Genomic DNA, 18,767 nt, shown 5'->3' with positions numbered 1-18,767 from the left:
AAACCGTTTTTACTTCAATTATTGGGTCTGTCTTTCTTTCGACAAGCTAGTGACGCCGACCCTGTATATCACTTGGTCCGCACTTTGGGGGCTTACATCAACTTGTAGTTCTTGCAATTTAGTATACTGTATTCGCTGCTCACGATGCGGTCTCCTCTACATTGGGGAGACTAAACGCAGATTGGGTGACCGCTTTGCGGAACACCTCTATTCAGTCTGGAGGGTGTCCCCAAGCTTCCAGTCCCCTGTCACTTTAATTCTCTGCTTCACTCCCACTCTGACCTCTCCGTCCTCGGCCTCTTACACTGTTCCAATGAAGCTCAACGTAAGCTCGAGGAACAGCACCTCCTCTTTCGATTAGACACTTCACAGCCTTCTGGACTCAACATCGAGTTCACCAATTTCAGACCATAACCCCTGCCCCTATCATTTTTTTTTCACTCTCACATGGCAGCTGTTGATCATCCTGCCATTGCCATTTACACTTCATCTAGAGCCATCTTTTGTTTCTTAACTTGTCTCTTAATCTCTCCTGCCTTCCATCCTATCACAGACCTTCCCTTTTGTTCTTTTCCCCCCGCCTCCCTGCCCCTACACTTGCTTAAAAACCTGTTACATTTCCAATTTTTTTCCAGTTCTGACGAAGGGTCATCGACCTGAAACGTTAACTCTGTTTCTCTCTCTACAGATGCTCCTGACCTGCTGAGTATTTCCAGCATTTTCTGTTTTTATTCCAAAGTACTTCACAGTGAGTTACTTTTGAAGTGTTTCCTGTACGGGCTGCTCCTGCACACTCTCCACTTTGCCATCTTCGCCTGCCGTCCGGACACGCCTTGGCGTGCCATCTTGCCGTCCGGCGGAGGCGGAGGTCCCCAATGGAGGGCTCTCTACGCGGGAGTCCTCCCTTGTTCTATTGGGGACTTGGCCTGGAGGGTGTTGCACGGAGCAGTCCCGTGCAATATGGTTTTAAATAGGTTCACGAACTCCCATGGCCGCCTGCATTTTCTGCGGCCTGGAGGAGTCCGTGTTTCACATCTACACGGAGCGTGAGAGGTTGCAGCCCCTCTTTCACTATTTGAAGGGGCTGCTCCTCGATGTTTGGCTGCACTTCAGTCCCACGCTCTTGATCTATGGTCACCCGGTGCGGAGGGGAGCAGGCAGGTTGGAGGACCTCCTCGTAGGACTGCTCCTGGGCCTGGCCAAGAGAGCCATTAATTGGTCCAGGCAGCGGACGGTCGAGGGGGTCGTTCAGCCCAATTGCCTGCCTCTCTTCCGCGGCCATGTTCGCGCCCGGGTGGCCCTGGAGATGGAGCACGCGGTGTCCACCGGCACGCTTGAGGCATTCCGCGACCGGTGGGCACCACGGGGACTGGAGTGCATTATCAACCCGGACAATCAAATTTTAATTTAATTGGTTAAGTTTTATTTAAAGTTTTATTAATTTACAGTCAATTTGTTTAAGCACCCAATCAAAAGAGTACAGCCAGTTGGAGGAACCGGCGCCTCACTACTTGAGCCGTCTCGGGGAAATACCCTCCGTGTCTTTTCATTCCGCACAGAGGTGTTTCCTGTATGGGCTGCTCCTGCACACTCTCCACTTTGCCATCTTCGCCTGTCGTCCGGACACGCATGGCATGCCACCTTGCCATCCAGCGGATGCAGATGTCCCCAATGGAGGGCTCTCTATGCGGGAGTCCTCCCTTGTTCTATTGAGGACTTGGCCTGGAGGGTGTTGCACGGAGCAGTCCCGTGCAATATGGTTTTAAATGGGTTCACAGACTCCCAGGCCGCCTGCCTTTTCTGCGGCCTGGAGGAGTCCGTGTTTCACGTTTATATGGAGTGTGAGAGGTTGCAGCCCCTCTTTCACAATTTGAAGGGGCTGCTCCTCGATTTTTGGCTGCACTTCAGTCCCACGCTCCTGATCTTTGGTCACCCGGTGCGGAGGGGAGCGGGCAAATCGGAGGACCTCCTCGTGGGTATGCTCCTTGGCCTGGCCAAAAAATCCATCAATTGGTGCAGGCGGTCGAGGGGGTCTTTCGGCTCAATTGCCTGCCTCTCTTCTGCGGCCATGTTCGCGCCCGGGTGGCCCTGGAGATGGAGCACGCAGTGTCCGCCGGCACACTTGAGGCTTTCCGCGACCGGTGGGCGCCGCGGGGACTGGAGTGCATTATCACCACCGGGAACCAAATTCTAATTTAATTTGTTAAGTTTTATTTGAAGTTATATTAATTTACAGTCAATTTGTTTAAGTAGCCAAACAAAAGAGCACACTCAGTTGGAGGAACCGGCGCCTCACAACTTGAGCCATCTCGGGGAAATACCCTCCGTGCCTTTTCATTCCGCACGGAGGTGTTTCCTGTACGGGCTGCTCCTGCACACTCTCCACTTTGCCATCTTCGCCTGCCGTCCAGACACGTGTCATCTTGCTGTCCGGCGGAGGCAGAGGTCCCCAATGGAGGGCTCTCTACACGGGAGTTCTCCCTTGTACTATTGGGGACTTGGCCTGGAGGGTGTTGCACAGAGCAGTCCCGTGCAACATGGTTTTAAATAGGTTCACGGACTCCCAGGCCGCCTGCCTTTTCTGCGGCCTGGAGGAGTCCGTGTTTCACGTATTTATGGAGTGTGAGAGGTTGCAGCCCCTCTTTCACTATTTGAAGGGGCTGCTCCTCGATTTTTGGCTGCACTTCAGTCCCACGCTCCTGATCTTTGGTCACCCGGTGCGGAGGGGAGCGGGCAGATCAGAGGACCTCCTCGTGGGACTGCTCCTGGGCCTGGCCAAAAAATCCATCAATTGGGCCAGGCAGCGGGCGGTCGAGGGGGTCTTTCGGCTCAATTGCCTGCCTCTCCTCTGCGGCCATGTTCGCACCCGGGTGGCCCTGGAGATGGAGCACGCGGTGTCCGCCGGCACACTTGAGGCATTCCGCGACCGGTGGGCGCCGCGGGGACTGGAGTGCATCATCAACCCGGCCAACCAAATTTTAATTTAATTTGTTAAGTTTTATTTAAAGTTTTATTAAGTTACAGAAAATTTGTTTAATCACCTATATAAAAAGAGTACACTCAGCTAGAGGAACCGGCGCCTCACAACTTGAGCCGTCTCGGGGAAATGCCCCCGTGCCTTTTCATTCTACACGGAGGCGTTTCCTGTACGGGCTGCTCCTGCACACTCTCTACTTTGCCATCTTCGTCTGCCGTCCGTGCCATCTTGCCGTCCGGCGGAGGCGCAGGTCTCCAATGGAGGGCTCTCTATGCAGGAGTCCTCCCTTGTTCTATTGGGGACTTGGCCTGGAGGGTGTTGCATGGAGCAGTCCCGTGCATAGAAACATAGAAGATAGGAGCAGGAGTAGGCCATTCGGCCCCTCGAGCCTTCTCCGCCATTCGATGAGATCATGGCTGATCATCCAAACTCAGTACCCCGTACCTGCCTTCTCCCCATATCCCTTGATACCTTTAGCTCTAAGAAATATATCTAACTCCTTCTTGAATATATTTAAAGACTTGGCCTCAACCGCCTTCTGTGGTAGAGAATTCCACAGGTTCACCACTCTCTGGGTGAAGAAATTCTTCCTCATCTCTGTCCTAAATGGCTTACCCCTATCCTTAGACTATGACCCCTGGTTCTGGACTCTCCGACCATCGGGAACATTCTACCTGCATCTAGTTTGTCCAGACCTGTCAGAATTTTATAAGTTTCGATGAGATCCCCTCTCATTCTTCTAAACTCTAGCGAGTATAAGCCCAATCGATCCAATCTCTCCTCATACGTCATTCCTGCCATCCCAGGGATCAGCCTTGTGAATCATCGCTGAACTCCTTCCATGGCAAGAACATCCTTCCTCAGATAAGGTGACGAAAACTGCACACAGTACTCAAGGTGTGGTCTCACCAAGGCCCTGTACAACTGCAGCAGGACATCTTTGCTCCTGTACTCAAACCCTTTCGCTATGAAGGCCAACATACCATTTGCCTTCTTCACCGCCTGCTGCACCTGCATGCTTACCTTCAGCGACTGGTGCACAAGGACACCCAGGTCTCATTGCACTTCCCCTTCTCCCAATCTATTGCCATTCAGATAATAGTCTGCCTTTCTGTTTTTGACGCCAAAGTGGATAACCTCACATTTATCCACGTTATATTGCATCTGCCACGCTTCTGCCCAATCACCCAACCTGTCCAAATCATCCTGGAGTTTCTCGGTATCCTCCTCGCAGCACACACGCCCACCCAGCTTTGTGTCGTCTGCAAACTTGGAGATATTACATCCAGTTCCCTTATCTAGATCATTAATGTATATTGTGACTAGCTGGGGTCCAAGGACCGATCCCTGCGGTACCCCACTAGTCACTGCCTGCCACTCGGAAAAAGACCCGTTAATTCCTACTCTCTGCTTTCTGTCCGCCTACCAGTTCTCTATTCAAGTCAATACCTTGCCCCCAATCCCATGTGCCTTAACTTTACACGCTAATCTCTTATGCGGGACCTTATCGAAAGCCTTTTGAAAGTCCAAATACACCACATCCACTGGTTCTCCCTTATCTATTTTACCAGTTACATCCTCAAAAAATTCCAGTAGATTAGTCAAGCACGATTTACCTTTTGTAAATCCGTGTTGACTTTGTCCGATCCTGTCACTGTTTTCCAAGTGCTCAGCTATTACATCCTTTATAATGGACTCGAGCATTTTCCCCACTACCGATGTCAGGCTTACCGGTCTGTAATTCCCCGCTTTCTCTCTACCACCCTTTTTGAATAGTGGGGTAACATTAACTACCCTCCAATCCATGGGTACAGTTCCAGATTCCAGTGAATTTTGGAAGATGATCAGCAATGCATCTACTATTTCTAGGGCCACCTCCTTAAGTACCCTAGGATGTAGATTATCAGGCCCTGGAGATTTATCAGCCTTTAATCCCATCAATTTCCCTCACACCATTTCCCTACAAATACTGATTTCTTTCAGTTCCTCCCTCTCATCAGACCCTATGTTCTCCAACATCTCTGGGAGGTTATTTGTGTCCTCCTTTGTGAAAACAGAACCAAAATATGCATTTAATTGGTCTGCCATTTCTTTGTTCCCCATTATAACTTCTCCTGCTTCTATGGTTTTAAATAGGTTCACGGACTCCCAGGCCGCCTGCCTTTTCTGCGGCCTGGAGGAGTCCGTTTTTCATGTATACACGGAATGTGAGAGCTTGCAGTCCCTCTTTCACTATTTGAAGGGGCTGCTCCTCGATTTTTGGCTGCCTTCAGTCCCACGCTCCTGATCTTTGGTCACCCAGTGCGGAGGGGAGCGGGCAGATCGGAAGACCTCCTCATAGGACTGCTCTTGGGCCTGGCCAAAAAGGCCAACAACTGTTCCAGGCAGCGGGCAGTCGAAGGGGTCGTTCGGCCCGATTGCCTGCCTCTCTTCCGCGGCCATGTTCACGCCCGGGTGGCCCTGGAGATGGAGCAAGCAGTGTCCGCTGGCACGATCGAGTCCTTCCGCGACCGGTGGGCGCCGCGGGGACTGGAGTGCATCATCACCCCGGCCAACCAAATTTTAATTTAATTTGTTAAGTTTCTATTAATGTTTTCTTTGTCACAGTCTATTTGTTTATGGGTTGCTCAAAAAGAGTACACTCAGTTGGACCAAACAAAATTATAACATTTTACTGTAGCGGTACCACCGAGTGTCTCTTACTTACTGTACATAATTCCCTTTAACTATGTTTATATAGAGTTTGCATGTACAGGGTGTTGCCCCTTTAAGAACACGACCTAACGCGATGACGTCACGTCGCACATCACGTGACCGCCCCAAGCGCGGGCAAACGCGATGACATCACGTCGCACATCACGTGACCGCCCCAAGCGCGGGCAAACGCGATGACGTCACGTCGCACATCACGTGACCGCCCTAAGCGCGGGAAAACGCGATGACGTCACGACGCAATCCACGGGGCTGCCGACAGAGTCCTCGTCGCGTCCCCGTCGGGTGAAGACCTGCTGCACGGCTGTCCTGCATCGATCTCTGTTGTTCTCTGCAATTCGTCGAATCTTACATTAAAGACCTATTTGATTCTTCTCCTGAGTCGACCTCAGTTATTAGCTAGGAATACATCAATACCTACATTGGTGACCCCGAATTCCTACATCGGTGACCTTCGACATTGGTGAATTCCATACTCGGAGTCCGGCTGCGCTTCTTTCATAAAAAACGTTCACAAAACTCGGGGTCACCAATGTAGGAATTCACCAATGTTGAAGGTCACCGATGTAGGAATTCGGGGTCACCAATGTAGGTATTGATGTATTCCTAGCTAATAACTGAGGTCGACTCAGGCGAAGAATCAAATAGGTCTTTAATGTAAGATTCGACGAATTGCAGAGAACAGAGATCGATGCAGGAGAGCCGTGGAGCAGGTCTTCACCCAACGGGGACGCCACGAGGACTCTGTCGGCAGTCCCGTGGATTGCGTCGTGACGTCATCGCCTTTTCCCGCGCTTGAGGCGGTCACGTGATGTGCAACGTGACGTCATCACGTTTGCCCGCGCTTGGGGTGGTCACGTGATGTGCGACGTGACATCATCGCGTTTGCCCGCGCTTGGGGCGGTCACGTGATGTGCGACGTGACATCATCGCGTTAGGTCGCGTTCTTAAAGGGGCAACACCCCGTACATGCAAACTCTATATAAACATAGTTAAAGGGAATTATGTACAGTAAGAGACACTCGGTGGTACCGCTACAATACTTACTATAATAAATGGATCAATTTCCTCAAACGTTTGCAAACACTTCAAGACTGTTTTGAAGGCATTTATAATTTCAAGGATAAGGGAAAAAATGTAAAAATTCCAATATTTTACTTTAATTTCACTGCAATAAGTGTAATTTTTAACAAAGTCTGTTACTTTGGACTGTTTTATCTTTGAAATTGAATCACAAGTGAATGCTTCAAGTTTTTTGCCAGACTACCCAACATTTTTGCATCAAACAAGTTGCTAGATGAGTATTGTATATAATATCGAATGTCAGAGAGCATCTTGAGACAGTCTGCTGGAGTCAGAGAATCAGGAGCAACGTCATCATCTTCAACATTCTCACTATTATTTAATTCCAGCTTGGGTCACCTCAAAGCTTCGATGGAGGTTTGGGCGATTAAAGAGTCATCAACTGAAATATAGTCAGACTGAGGAATATCAGCATGGGTCAGTCCTGCTTGTTCAAGTCGCTCTCGAAAGCTGTGCAGCTCATGGTCGACCTCACTTTCCTTGAGCTCCACCAAATACTCCTTTTCTTTACCTGTAAGATGAAAGCTGTATGCAATGTTGCTCTGAGTCATAAGATTCTAACTTCTAACAATGATATTCATGGCATCCAGCAAACTGATTGAGAATTCAATCTTGGCTTTGTAAGCAGGTAGTCATTTTCTCGTAAAGTATTTCTGATAGTTGTTAGATCCGGGTATCTTAATGTTGTGTCCTTCAATAATCAGACAAAAGACTGCAGGGAACGATCAACAGGTGTTTACTGAATGAGGGTTCAAACTGCAACTGACTGTACAGATCACGACTCAGGGTTTATATACAGGTGTGGTCACTGCCGGTACTACAGGATACAGGAGCTGTAAAAAGTAGTTCTCCCCCTTAAAGGTACATACATTACAATAGTGACCCTTGAAAAGCTTGATAACTTCACGATCCATCGGCTGAAGCTTGGAAGTGGAATCTGTTAGATCCGTGAGTCTGCGAGTATGATGTTTTTCAATAACCACACGGATGCTGTAACTTAACAATAAACAGGTCTTTACTAGAGGAGGGTAGTCTCAAGACTGGGGGTACAGAGGCATGCGCAAGGCTTATATACAGGTGTGGTCACTGCCGGTACTACAGTATACAGGAGCTGTAAAAGTAGTTCTGTCTTAAAGGTACATACACTACAGAATCCTTTGGAAGACAGACACGTCCACATTCATTAGACGAGAAATTTTAGGATGCACAGAGCAGTTATCTATAATGATTAACACGCTTCTATCCTGTGCTTGAAATTTTTCTGTCCAGAGATTGAATGTACTTCTCATAATCATAGAAGCCATCCAAGATCGCCAAATGGAACGGTGAATGATGCCTCCAAGGAAGTATCGAACATTTTTGAAGTATCTCGCCCAATCACTTTTACCGATGAACAGAAGAGGAAACTTCTCAGATCTGTCCATATTGGCACCTAGAAGAGTCATGGCTTCCTTACTCCATTTCCCATTAATGTACTTCCTGTAGTAAAAGGTGTGTACCCCCAGCAGAAGCTTCCGGAAAAGTCCCGCTCCATAAAGGCTGAACACATCACAAAGCCGACACTTTTGCAGTAATGCAGGCAGAGTTGACAAAAGCTTTTTATTTGTCATTTCAGGGGTCGCTGCATTGGCTTCTCCAACCATTTTCTTTTGAGTTGTTGCTTGGTCTTGATCCATCCTAAGTTGACTTTAGATTGCTGAACCCGGTTTCTTCTGCAATTTTGATGTTTTTTTCCAATAAAATTTGTTACTAAATTCCAGGGAGCTTTTTATCGCATGCTGCCTTGAACTATTCAATAAGTTCTGCTCCAACGGCATTGTGTTTAGAAGTGCGCAACATGTTACTTCTGAAGCCTCTGCTTCTGCTATTTCAAGACAGAATCCCATTGTTCTTTGTAGTTTTTGCTGATGACTTTGACATTTTGTCCAGAGCAGTGATCATTTTGTATTTCTGGCTCAAATTCTGATCTGTGCACTCTTTTTTTTATTTGATTCAATTTTCACGAAAATAACAGCTGCTATAGCCAGGGCTGCATTAACGCAATTGGTGCCTTTGCCCACTGAAACCTCAGAGGGAGATTCACGAAAAATAGAGAGAACTTTTGTGTTTGTAGGCCTCATTTAAGGTTTTGTGTTGTTGATCCAGTGAAATTCTGCAGCTGTGAGCATACAGTTGGTTAATTAGATATTGTAACATTCAGGTACTGCGTGTACTGAGTGTAACAATTTTTTGATCGATCCAATACAAGGCTCCTTGAGTAAGGGGTAAAGACCTCTGTTTATGACCAGGTCACGTCTCTTCTAAGCTCCAATTTGCAGGTTGTTGTTGGGCTGAAATGCCACATAATATTATTTTATCTCCATGCAAATTTGCATAACATTCGATGAATTATAACATTATATGTCTATAACAAGCAGTGGACTCAAATGTGTACACAATATACCAAGCACAGCAGGGCCAGCCACCAATAAAGCATTATGTGGATTATAACAATATTATGCAAACTCGACTAATTGCAGCTTTAAAGCGACCCCTGTAGTGTATGTCTCCGTCTACCTTTAAGAAAACCATTGTATGTAACCGTTCACCTTTAAGAGAACTATTTTAGGTGTGGCACTACTTTGTTGGCTTCTGTATACTGTAATACCGACGGTGACCACACTGGTATATAAGTGCTGTGTCAGGATTATTTGGCAGATTCGCCCTGACCTTCGAATAGTAAAGTCCTGTTTTAAGTTACTCTTGGAGTCTGTGCATTAATTAACTAAACAACCCACAGACTTTACAGTGGCGACGAGTCCGATCGTACCCTGCGGCAACAATACGTCCGAAGCAGTTAACGAGCGTCGAGAAGAGGCAACCGCCCTCGTCGTTCTGCTGGGAAATAACTCGAGGCTGCAGAACTAGAAAGGAGGAAGAATTTAGAGACAAAGACTTCCATCAGCAACAGGCACTGACTGTCCCTTCTGCCACGGTGAGGAGTGAGCCGATCAGCACGAGAAGCAAGGCGGCCACGATGACTGTGAGTAAGGGAAAGTAAAAAGAATAACTGGAGGATAAGGGCGGTGCACTCGACCACGGTCGAGGGGGAAAGGAGCCGGACAGAAGTCGGGTCCAGAGGCGCTGAGACTGGGGCAGCGTGGAGCAAGGAAGCCGCGGTACAGACAGGCTGGGGACGCAACGGCGTCGTGAGACAGCTAGACGGCGACCGGCCAATAAAATAGAAGAAGATGACAAAGCTATAACCTTGCTAAACTCGATGGGCGCGAAGACATACGGGCTCTTGAAGCATCTACTAGCACCAGCTAAACCGGTGGATCAGACTTTCGATGATATTGTGGCTGTTCTGAAGGATCACTTGAACCCCACACCGTTGATGTTGGCGGAACGATTCAAATTCTATGCGAGAACGCAACGGAAAGACGAAAGCAACACAGAATACTTGGTCGAACTGCGTAGACTAGCGAAATACTGCCAGTTTGGAGGGAATCTGACAGAGGCATTGCGAGACAAGTTCGTGTGCGGATTGGTAAAGGAAGGAACGCAAAAGCGACTACTCGAAGAGAACGACCTTACACTTGACAGGGCTGTCCTTATTGCAGCATCGCACGAAGCCGCAGCGAAGGGAACTGCGGAAAAGCAGCTAAAGACAGCGGCACTCAGTGTGGATCAAATTACCTCGACAACAACAAAATGCTATCGTTGTGAGAAGACAACACATGACCAGAACCAATGCTGGTTTAAGAACCAGGAATGTAGGAAATGTGGCAAACTGGGTCACATAGCTAAGGTATGCCGGTCAGGGAAGAAGACCAACAACCAAAGGACCAACAACCAAAGGAAGCCATCACAGGAAAAGTACAACAAGGTACACAAGGGGCCAGAAATTCCAGAACGGGGCTTGCAGCGCGTGCAAGCCCCGTATTTGCACTTACCCCGCGCTCCTGCCGATCAGCTCCAGGGACGCCTGCACTTCCAGAAACTGAAACAAGAATCCCGGGCAGCGTATGACGTCACGCCGCCCAGGAGTGCAGCCAGCGCGGACCCAGGAGCGTGCAGTGTAAGTGAGACACGCCCCTTGAGGTCTCAGTTTCACTGGACACGCCCCCAATGTTTCTGTCAAGCTGCTTTGCTTTTTTACATGCAAAGCAGCAGTTTAAATAGGTTTTTGGAAGTTTTTTCAAGATTTTGGTAACTTTTATAAAAAAATTTAAATGTTTACATTATTTTGAGTAATCTGAAGTAGTTTTAAAGAGAATTAAAGCAATTTAAAGACTTTTAAAAGCCCTAAAAGAATTTTTTTAATTCCATTTATTTATTTAGCAATGTCGTCGTCATACGTGTCTTCACACTGTTCCCTTTGGGGAACTGTATGAAGTGGTGGAAGGATTTATGGCCGTGATTAACGCTCATTCCGTGACCGTAACCATCTTTGAACCAGCCATTAGGGCGGTTAGTCCTATGGCGGGAGGGTTTTACGGGCTCCCACAAGCTATACAAGGAGGGGGGGGCCACCCACACCCACGGACGCAAATATCCCACTGGATGTCAACCCAGAATTTAGAGCCGGAGCTCCGACTCCACTTGCCGGGACTGTCTGGAGCGGGGTTCGAAACCCTACCCTGATCTGGCCCAGCGGCGGGGATCCTACCGCTATGACAAATGCCCAATCCAATTAGCAACGTGAAATGGCAGCATAGGGCTCCAGTCACGGGGAGGGAAAAGGCGCAGGAAACGTATGGGTGTCACCTTTTGTGCGGAGTGGGCCTTTTGCGTAGCAGTAAGCATCCCCTCCGCTGGGCCAGAAGGAGTAGGGTTTTGAACCCCACTCCAGACAGTCCCGGCAAGTGGAGTCGGAGCTCCAACTTTAAATTCTGGGTGGACATCCAGCGGGATACTTGCGTCCGTGGGTGTTGGTGGCCCCCCCCCCCTCAGATGGGTTGTGGGAGCCCGTAAAACCCTCCCGCCATAGGACTAACCACCCTAATGGCTGGTTCAAAGATGGTTACGGTCACGGAATGAGCGTTAATCACGGCCATAAATCCTTCCACCACTTCATACAGTTCCCCAAAGGGAACAGTGTGAGGATACGTCCGATGATGACCTCTTGCGCAATGCACCTCCTTGGACCCTCAGTCGCAGATGCAAGGGGGCAAGTCGTGCAAGTGTTAAATTTTTTATTTTATTGACATGTAAAATGTTGGCCCAATAATTCCCTTCCAAATGCGCTAGTACGGTCGGGGTACTTACGCATCTGGCCGGATGAAATGCCGGTTTTCAGCATGCACAGTGCATGTGGGGAAAACCGGCATTTCCTGTCCTCTGAATGAAGGGGTTCAGAGGCAGAACGCGTGCGACTGCACATGCAGCGCGTGCGCAGTATAATTCGCCGCTTTCACTAATGCTTTCAGTGAGGTCCAGTCATTACAACTTACACATGAAAAAAGCATGGGTACAGTTGCTACAGAGGCTGCGGAGGAAGATATTTCTTATCGTGGAGCTTCTGAAAGTATGTATGTCTGTATATATTCCTTTGCGTGTTATGTATATATTCCTTTACTTATGTGTATGAATGTATTATTTAATTATGACTTTCAGAGAAAGTAACTTATTGGAAAATCATAATTAAAAACATACATTCATAGTAAAGGAATATAAAACATACATACATATACGTAAAGGAATATATGTGGACATACATACATAACTCATTCTCACATTCCATTCACACAGCCACAATTGCTCCTTCTACCTACCGTTCTGAAAACCCTTTAAAAAAAAAAAACATTTTAACTTTAAAACTTACTTAAAATTTCTTAAAATAACTTCCCTCCCTTTCCCAAACAAAAATATTGCATTTCAAAAGCTCCACGATAAAATATATCTTCCTCCGCAGCCAATGAACCACTTTACACTTGCTTTTTTTCAGTGTAACTTCTAAGGACTTAACCTCACGGATTTCATGAATGAAATCCACGAAGTTCACTGCGCAAGCGCTGCCTGTGCAGTCGCACGCGCTCGAGGTCTGGAAATGCCGGCGTTCCCCGCATGCGCTGTTCATGCTGAACGCCGGCATTTCCAACGGCCAGAAGCGTGAGTAAGCCGACCGTACTCACGCTTCTGGCCTGGAATTTCTGGCCCATTAAGTGTATATTGCCTCTCCCTGTTCCTTCTGCAAAAATGCATCACCTCACACTTCTCTATTAAATTACATCTGCCACTTGTCTGCCTATTCTGCTAGCCTTTCTATGTCCTGTTGCAGTCGATTGGTATCACCCTCACTGTTTGCCACACCCCCAAGTTTGGTGTCATCGGCAAATTTGGAAATTCTACTCTGTATTCCAATATCCAGGTCATTTATAGACAGTAAACTCTTTCGTATCCGCCACCTACGGGACCAGGATGGTGCCGGTTGATGAAAAATTCTGGATAACAGAGAGGTAGGCAATTTTTAACACAAACAAAAATAAAAACCACTGACTAACTCAGCCACCGCGGGAGACTCGGACTCGACAAAACGAGTGCTGGATGGATTCGGCAAGATTACCGGTTATCTATTTTGCCGGTTATTAAAGATTTCCGGATGATTAGGTGCCGTTTAAACAAGAGTTTACTGTATATCAAAAAAAGCAGTGGCCCCAGCACTGACCCTTGGGGAACACCACAGTCTACCATCCTCCAGTCTGAAAAACAGCCATTTACTACAACTCGCTGTTTTCTGTCCTTAAGCCAATTCCTTATCCAAGCTGCCACTGACCCACCTATTCCATGAGCCTCAATTTTGTTAACCAGCCTTCTATGTGGTACTTTGTCAAACGCCTTCTGAAAATCCATGTTGACAGCATCCATTGCATTCCCTTCATCAATCCTCTCTGTTACTTTATCAAAAAATTCAATTAGATTCGTCAAACACAATCTGCCTTTTACAAATCTGTGTTGGCTCTCCTTAATTAGTTTAAACCTCTCCAAGTACCCAGTAATTTTTTTTGATTATTGTTTCTAAAAATTTACCCACCACTGATCTTAAACTGACCGGCCTGTAGTTACTAGGATTGTCCTTACACCCTTTCTTGAGCAATGGTGTCACATTTGTCACTTTCCAATCCTCAGGCACCTCCCCTACATCTAGGGAAGATTGGAAAATTATGGCAAGCCCTTCCGCTATCTCCTCACCCAATTCCCTTAGCAACCTGGGATGCAAGCCATCTGGACCAGGCGACTTGTCCACTCTAAGCATACCCAGCCTTTCTAGTACATCCTGTTTATCAATTTTCACCCCTTCCATTGCTTCGACTATTTCCACTTCTACCGATATTTTGTCAGCATCCACCTCCTTAGTAAACATTGATACAAAGTACTCGTTCAGTATTCTAGCCTTGCCCTGCACCTCTAAGCATATATCACCTTCTTTGTCTCTAATAGGCCCCACCCCGCCTCTTACTACCCACTTACTGTTTACATACCGGTAGAAGATTTTTGGGTTCCCTTTTATGTTAACTGCCATTCTAATCTCATATTCTCTCTTTGCCAATCTTATTTTCATCTTCACATCCCCTCTCAACTTATTGGCCCAGAAATTCGGGTCTCCACGGGTGAGTACGCATGGGATACTCACCCGTAAGCCCAATGGAAGTGCCGGTTTCCTGCATGCACTGCGCATGCACGGGAAACCGGCACTTCCGTTCCCCTGAAAGAAGGGGTTCAGAAGTCGAATGCGTGCGCAGGAGAGGCAGCGCGTGCACATCGAACTTACGTTTTTATTGCAGGTTTTCCCGGGAGGGTAAGTCTTCAGAAGTTAGACATGTAAAAAGCAGTCGCAAGGCCTGCTTTTTGCAAGTTAAGTGGTGAATTAATTAAAATTAAAATATTTTTTCCACAGGTTTATTATTTTTAAATACTTTAAAGAAAGGCAAGTTTATTTTTAGCCCCGTTAGAAAATGTAATTAATTTTTTCAAAAATTTAAATTATTGTTTTGAATAGTTATTTCATGTAATTTATAGTTTATTTTAAAAATGTGATGGTTTTTAAAAAATTTATTTGAAGATTTAGTGATTTTTGGGGCTTGCAGTATTTATAGGTTTGACAGGTCCTGTCAAACTTATGAATGAAGCATTCCCTGCTACCATTGGCTCTCCATGGCCCATGTGATCCCAGGGGACGCATCGAACTAACTGCGCCCCTGGGATACGCAAGCACTGCGCGCCGGCAGTTGGAGGAGGCCCAGGATCGCAATTCCACGGGGGCCCACAGCTCAACGGCCGGCGCGCAATGTAAGTGCAGGTCGGGGGCTTGCACTCGCGGGAAGCCCCCGACCCGAATTTCTGGGCCATTGTATTTGGTCTGGTTCTCCCTTGAAGAATTCACCTGACATGCATCATACACCCTCTTTTTTTGTTTCATCTTCTCTGTCTTCCTTGTCATCCAAGGAGCCTTTGCTTTGGTTCCCTTTCCCTTCGCTCTTGTTGGAATGTACCTAGCCTGTACTTGGAACATCTCCTCCTTAAAGATCACCCATTGTTCCGTTACAGTTTTTCCTGTCAGTCTTTGGTTCCATTTTACCCTGGCTAGATCCTTTTGCATCCCATTGAAGTTAGCCCTATTCCAGTTTAGAAGTTCCCCTCTAGATTGTTCCTTGCTCCTTTCCATTGCTAACCTAAATCTTATGATACGATGATCACTCGTACCCAAGTGTTCTCCCACAGACACTTGGTCGACCTGGCCCACCTCATTCCCCAGCACCAGATCCAGCAATGCCTCCTTCCTAGTTGGGCCAAGAACACATTTCAGAAATTCCTCCCTCACCTTTCCCTTTACCTTAGCATTATCCCAATCGATATTTGGGTAATTAAAGTCCCCCGATATCACCACTCTATAGCTCTTGCATATCTCTGCGATTTCCCTGCAGATTTGCTCCTCTACCTCCCTCTCACTATTTGGAGGCCTGTAGAATACTCCCAATAGCGTGATCATACCCTTTTTGATCCTCAGCTCTAACCAAATGGATTCTGTCCTTGTCCCCTCAAGAACATCCTCCCTTTCCAACACTACAATGTCTTCCTTAATCAGCACTGCCACCCCACCTCACTTTTTTCCTTCCCTATCTTTTCTGAACACCTTGTACCCTTGAATATTAAGTGCCCAGTCCTCACCGTTTTTGAGCCACGTTTCCGTTATTGCCACATCATATTGCCACACGACTAATTGTGCTTGTAGCTCACCAACCTTATTCACCACACTTTGTGCGTTTACGTACATGCATTCTAAACCCATTTTTGAATTTTTTGTAGTCTTTCTTTGTCTGCTCCTATCTAATATGGTACTACTACCGCTTCTAGTACTATCCAACACCCTCACTCTTTTATGCACCTTATTCCTCTTTTCTACTCCTATATGCTGGTGCCCATCACCCTGCCAAGCCAGTTTAAACCCTCCTCAGCAGCACTAACAAACCTCCCCGCGAGAATATTGGTCCCGGCTCTGTTGAGGTGTAACCCGTCCAGCTTGTACAGATCCCACCTTCCCCTGAAACAGTTCCAATGCCTCAGGAATCTAAAGCCCTCCCTCCTGCACCATCTCTCCAGTCACGCATTCATCTGTTCTATCCTCCTATTCCTGTATCCACTAGCACATGGCACCAGGCGTAATCCGGAGATTACTACCTTTGAGGTCCTGCTTTTTAATCTCTCTCCTAGCTCCATAAACTCTGCCTGCAGGACCTCATCCCTGTTTCTGCCTATGTCGTTGGTACTGATATGGACAATGACCTCTGGCTGTTCACCCTCCCCCCTCAGAGTGTCCTACAGCCGCTCAGTGACATCCTTGACCCTGGCACCAGGGAGGCAACATACCATCCTGGAGTCACGTCTACGGCCGCAGAAATGCCTGTCTGCTCCCCTAACTATCGAATCTCCTACCACTATTGCACTTCCACTCTTTGTCCTCCCCCCCCTGCCCTTGCAGCTGAGCCATCCGTGGTGCTGTGGACTTGACTCTGACTGCACTCGCCAGAGGAACCATCGCCCTCACCAGTACTCAGAACAGAATACTGGTTGGAGAGCACGATGCACTCCGGGGACTCCTGCACTACCTGCCTGGTCCTCCTCTTCTGTCTGGCGGTCACCCATTCCCTCTCTGCCTGCATACTCTTAAGCTGCGGGGTGACCACCTCTAGAAACGTGCTATCCAGGTAACTCTCAGCCTCACGGATGCACCGCAGTGACTTCAGCCACCGCTCAAGCTCCGAAACCAGGAGCTCAAGTTGCAGTAGCTGGCGACACTTCCCGCATATTTGATCATCCAGGCTATGGGAAGCGTCGAGGACTTCCCACATGGCACAGGATGTGCATTCCATGGGGCTGAGCTGCCCTGCCACGCCTCTATTTAATAGACTAAGAACTAACTTAAAACTTAACAAAAAACACTCCCCAGCTACTCACCAATCAGCTCTTTCCCTCTATTTAACAGGCTATTAACTAACTTAGCAGAAATAAACTTAGAAACTTAAAAAAAAGATACACTCACCAGCTACTCACCAATCAGCTCCTTCCCTTGTGCCGACGTCACATTCTTTACTCTGACATCACTTTTTCAAAAGCTGCCTCTGTTGAGTTGCTGCCGCTCGGGACTGCTCCTTTTATCTGCTCCGCTCTCGCTGTGCTCCCTCCGGGTCCGCTCCTTCCGGTCTCAGGCTCCTGCCGCTCGGGACTGCTCCTTTTATCTGCTCCGCTCTCGCTGTGCTACCTCCGGGTCCGCTCCTTCCGGTCTCAGGCTCCTGCCGCTCGGGACTGCTCCTTTTAACTGCTCCGCTCTCGCTGTGCTCCCTCCAGGTCCACTCCTTCCGGTCTCTCAGAACCATCCCAAACCTTCCCCATCCTCCCAGAACCACGATAAGGTTCCCCTTGTCCTCACCTTTCACCCAACCAGCCTCCACATTCAACGAATCATCCTCCGCCATTTCTGCCACCTCCAGCGTGATCCCACCACCAAACCATCTTCCCCTCACCTCCCCTTTCAGCATTCCGAAGGAACTGCTCCCTCCACGACACCCTGGTCCACTCCTCTATCACCCCCAACACCCCTTCACCCGGCACCTTCCCGTGCAAGCGCAGGAGATGCAACACCTGCCCTTTTACCTCCTCCCTTTCCACTGTCCAGGGCCCCAAACACTCCTACCAGGTGAAACAGCGATTTACTTGTGAAGTAAGATTTAAAAATGAGCGTAACAGGGCACGTTTAGTAGAACGCAATTGCGCAGCAAAATGTTTAAAGATGAAATGTACTAATTATTCGTATGTTTAATTGCAGAAATGACCATACCAGTTTAGAGAGATGAAACTTACAAAAAGAGACACTGACATAACCCTTTTCTGGAAAAACAAAACTTAGTCGTGGTCAAGAGAGAGAGGGACTCGTTTCTCAGAAATCACATGTCCTGATGACTCATTTCCAAGAAATCAGAGGGGCCACAGGCCCCTGCAGTGAAAAGTGAAACTTATGTTATAGGTTACGTTGTATAAGTTGGACACACCTAGTTAGTGATTAATGTATAGACTTTTAAATCGATTGGACCTCTGGAGTAGGAGGTCTCGGAATATGTGTATAACTGTGTAAACCTCAAGAGATTCGGTGGAGTCGGAGCCTTGTGTTGGGACGCAAGAGCCACAGCTCCCCAGGCCTGAATAAACCGTTTTTACTTCAATTATTGGGTCTGTCTTTCTTTCGACAAGCTAGTGACGCCGACCCTGTATATCACTTGGTCCGCACTTTGGGGGCTTACATCAACTTGTAGTTCTTGCAATTTAGTATACTGTATTCGCTGCTCACGATGCGGTCTCCTCTACATTGGGGAGACTAAACGCAGATTGGGTGACCGCTTTGCGGAACACCTCTATTCAGTCTGGAGGGTGTCCCCAAGCTTCCAGTCCCCTGTCACTTTAATTCTCTGCTTCACTCCCACTCTGACCTCTCCGTCCTCGGCCTCTTACACTGTTCCAA

The 18,767-nt window shown here is 47.6% G+C and overlaps 1 protein-coding gene across 1 annotated transcript; it reads left to right on the top strand.

The window, feature by feature from the left end:
* The first annotated feature begins 9,442 nt into the window (after positions 1-9,442).
* Positions 9,443-18,471, top strand: LOC147109284 (uncharacterized). Its single transcript, XM_086004201.1, has 2 exons — positions 9,443-10,640; positions 18,078-18,471. The coding sequence occupies exons 1-2, from the start codon at positions 10,032-10,034 to the stop codon at positions 18,081-18,083; spliced, it is 615 nt and encodes a 204-aa protein (XP_085860327.1). The 5' UTR covers positions 9,443-10,031; the 3' UTR covers positions 18,084-18,471.
* The last annotated feature ends 296 nt before the right edge of the window (positions 18,472-18,767 follow it).

The sequence above is a fragment of the Somniosus microcephalus genome, chromosome 12, assembly GCF_052327205.1.
Source record: "Somniosus microcephalus isolate GS21.2 chromosome 12, FLI_Smic_1.0, whole genome shotgun sequence".
Taxonomy (NCBI): Eukaryota; Metazoa; Chordata; class Chondrichthyes; order Squaliformes; family Somniosidae; genus Somniosus; species Somniosus microcephalus.
The sequence above is the reverse complement of the archived record's forward strand: the minus strand, read 5'-3'. Positions and strand labels throughout refer to the sequence as shown.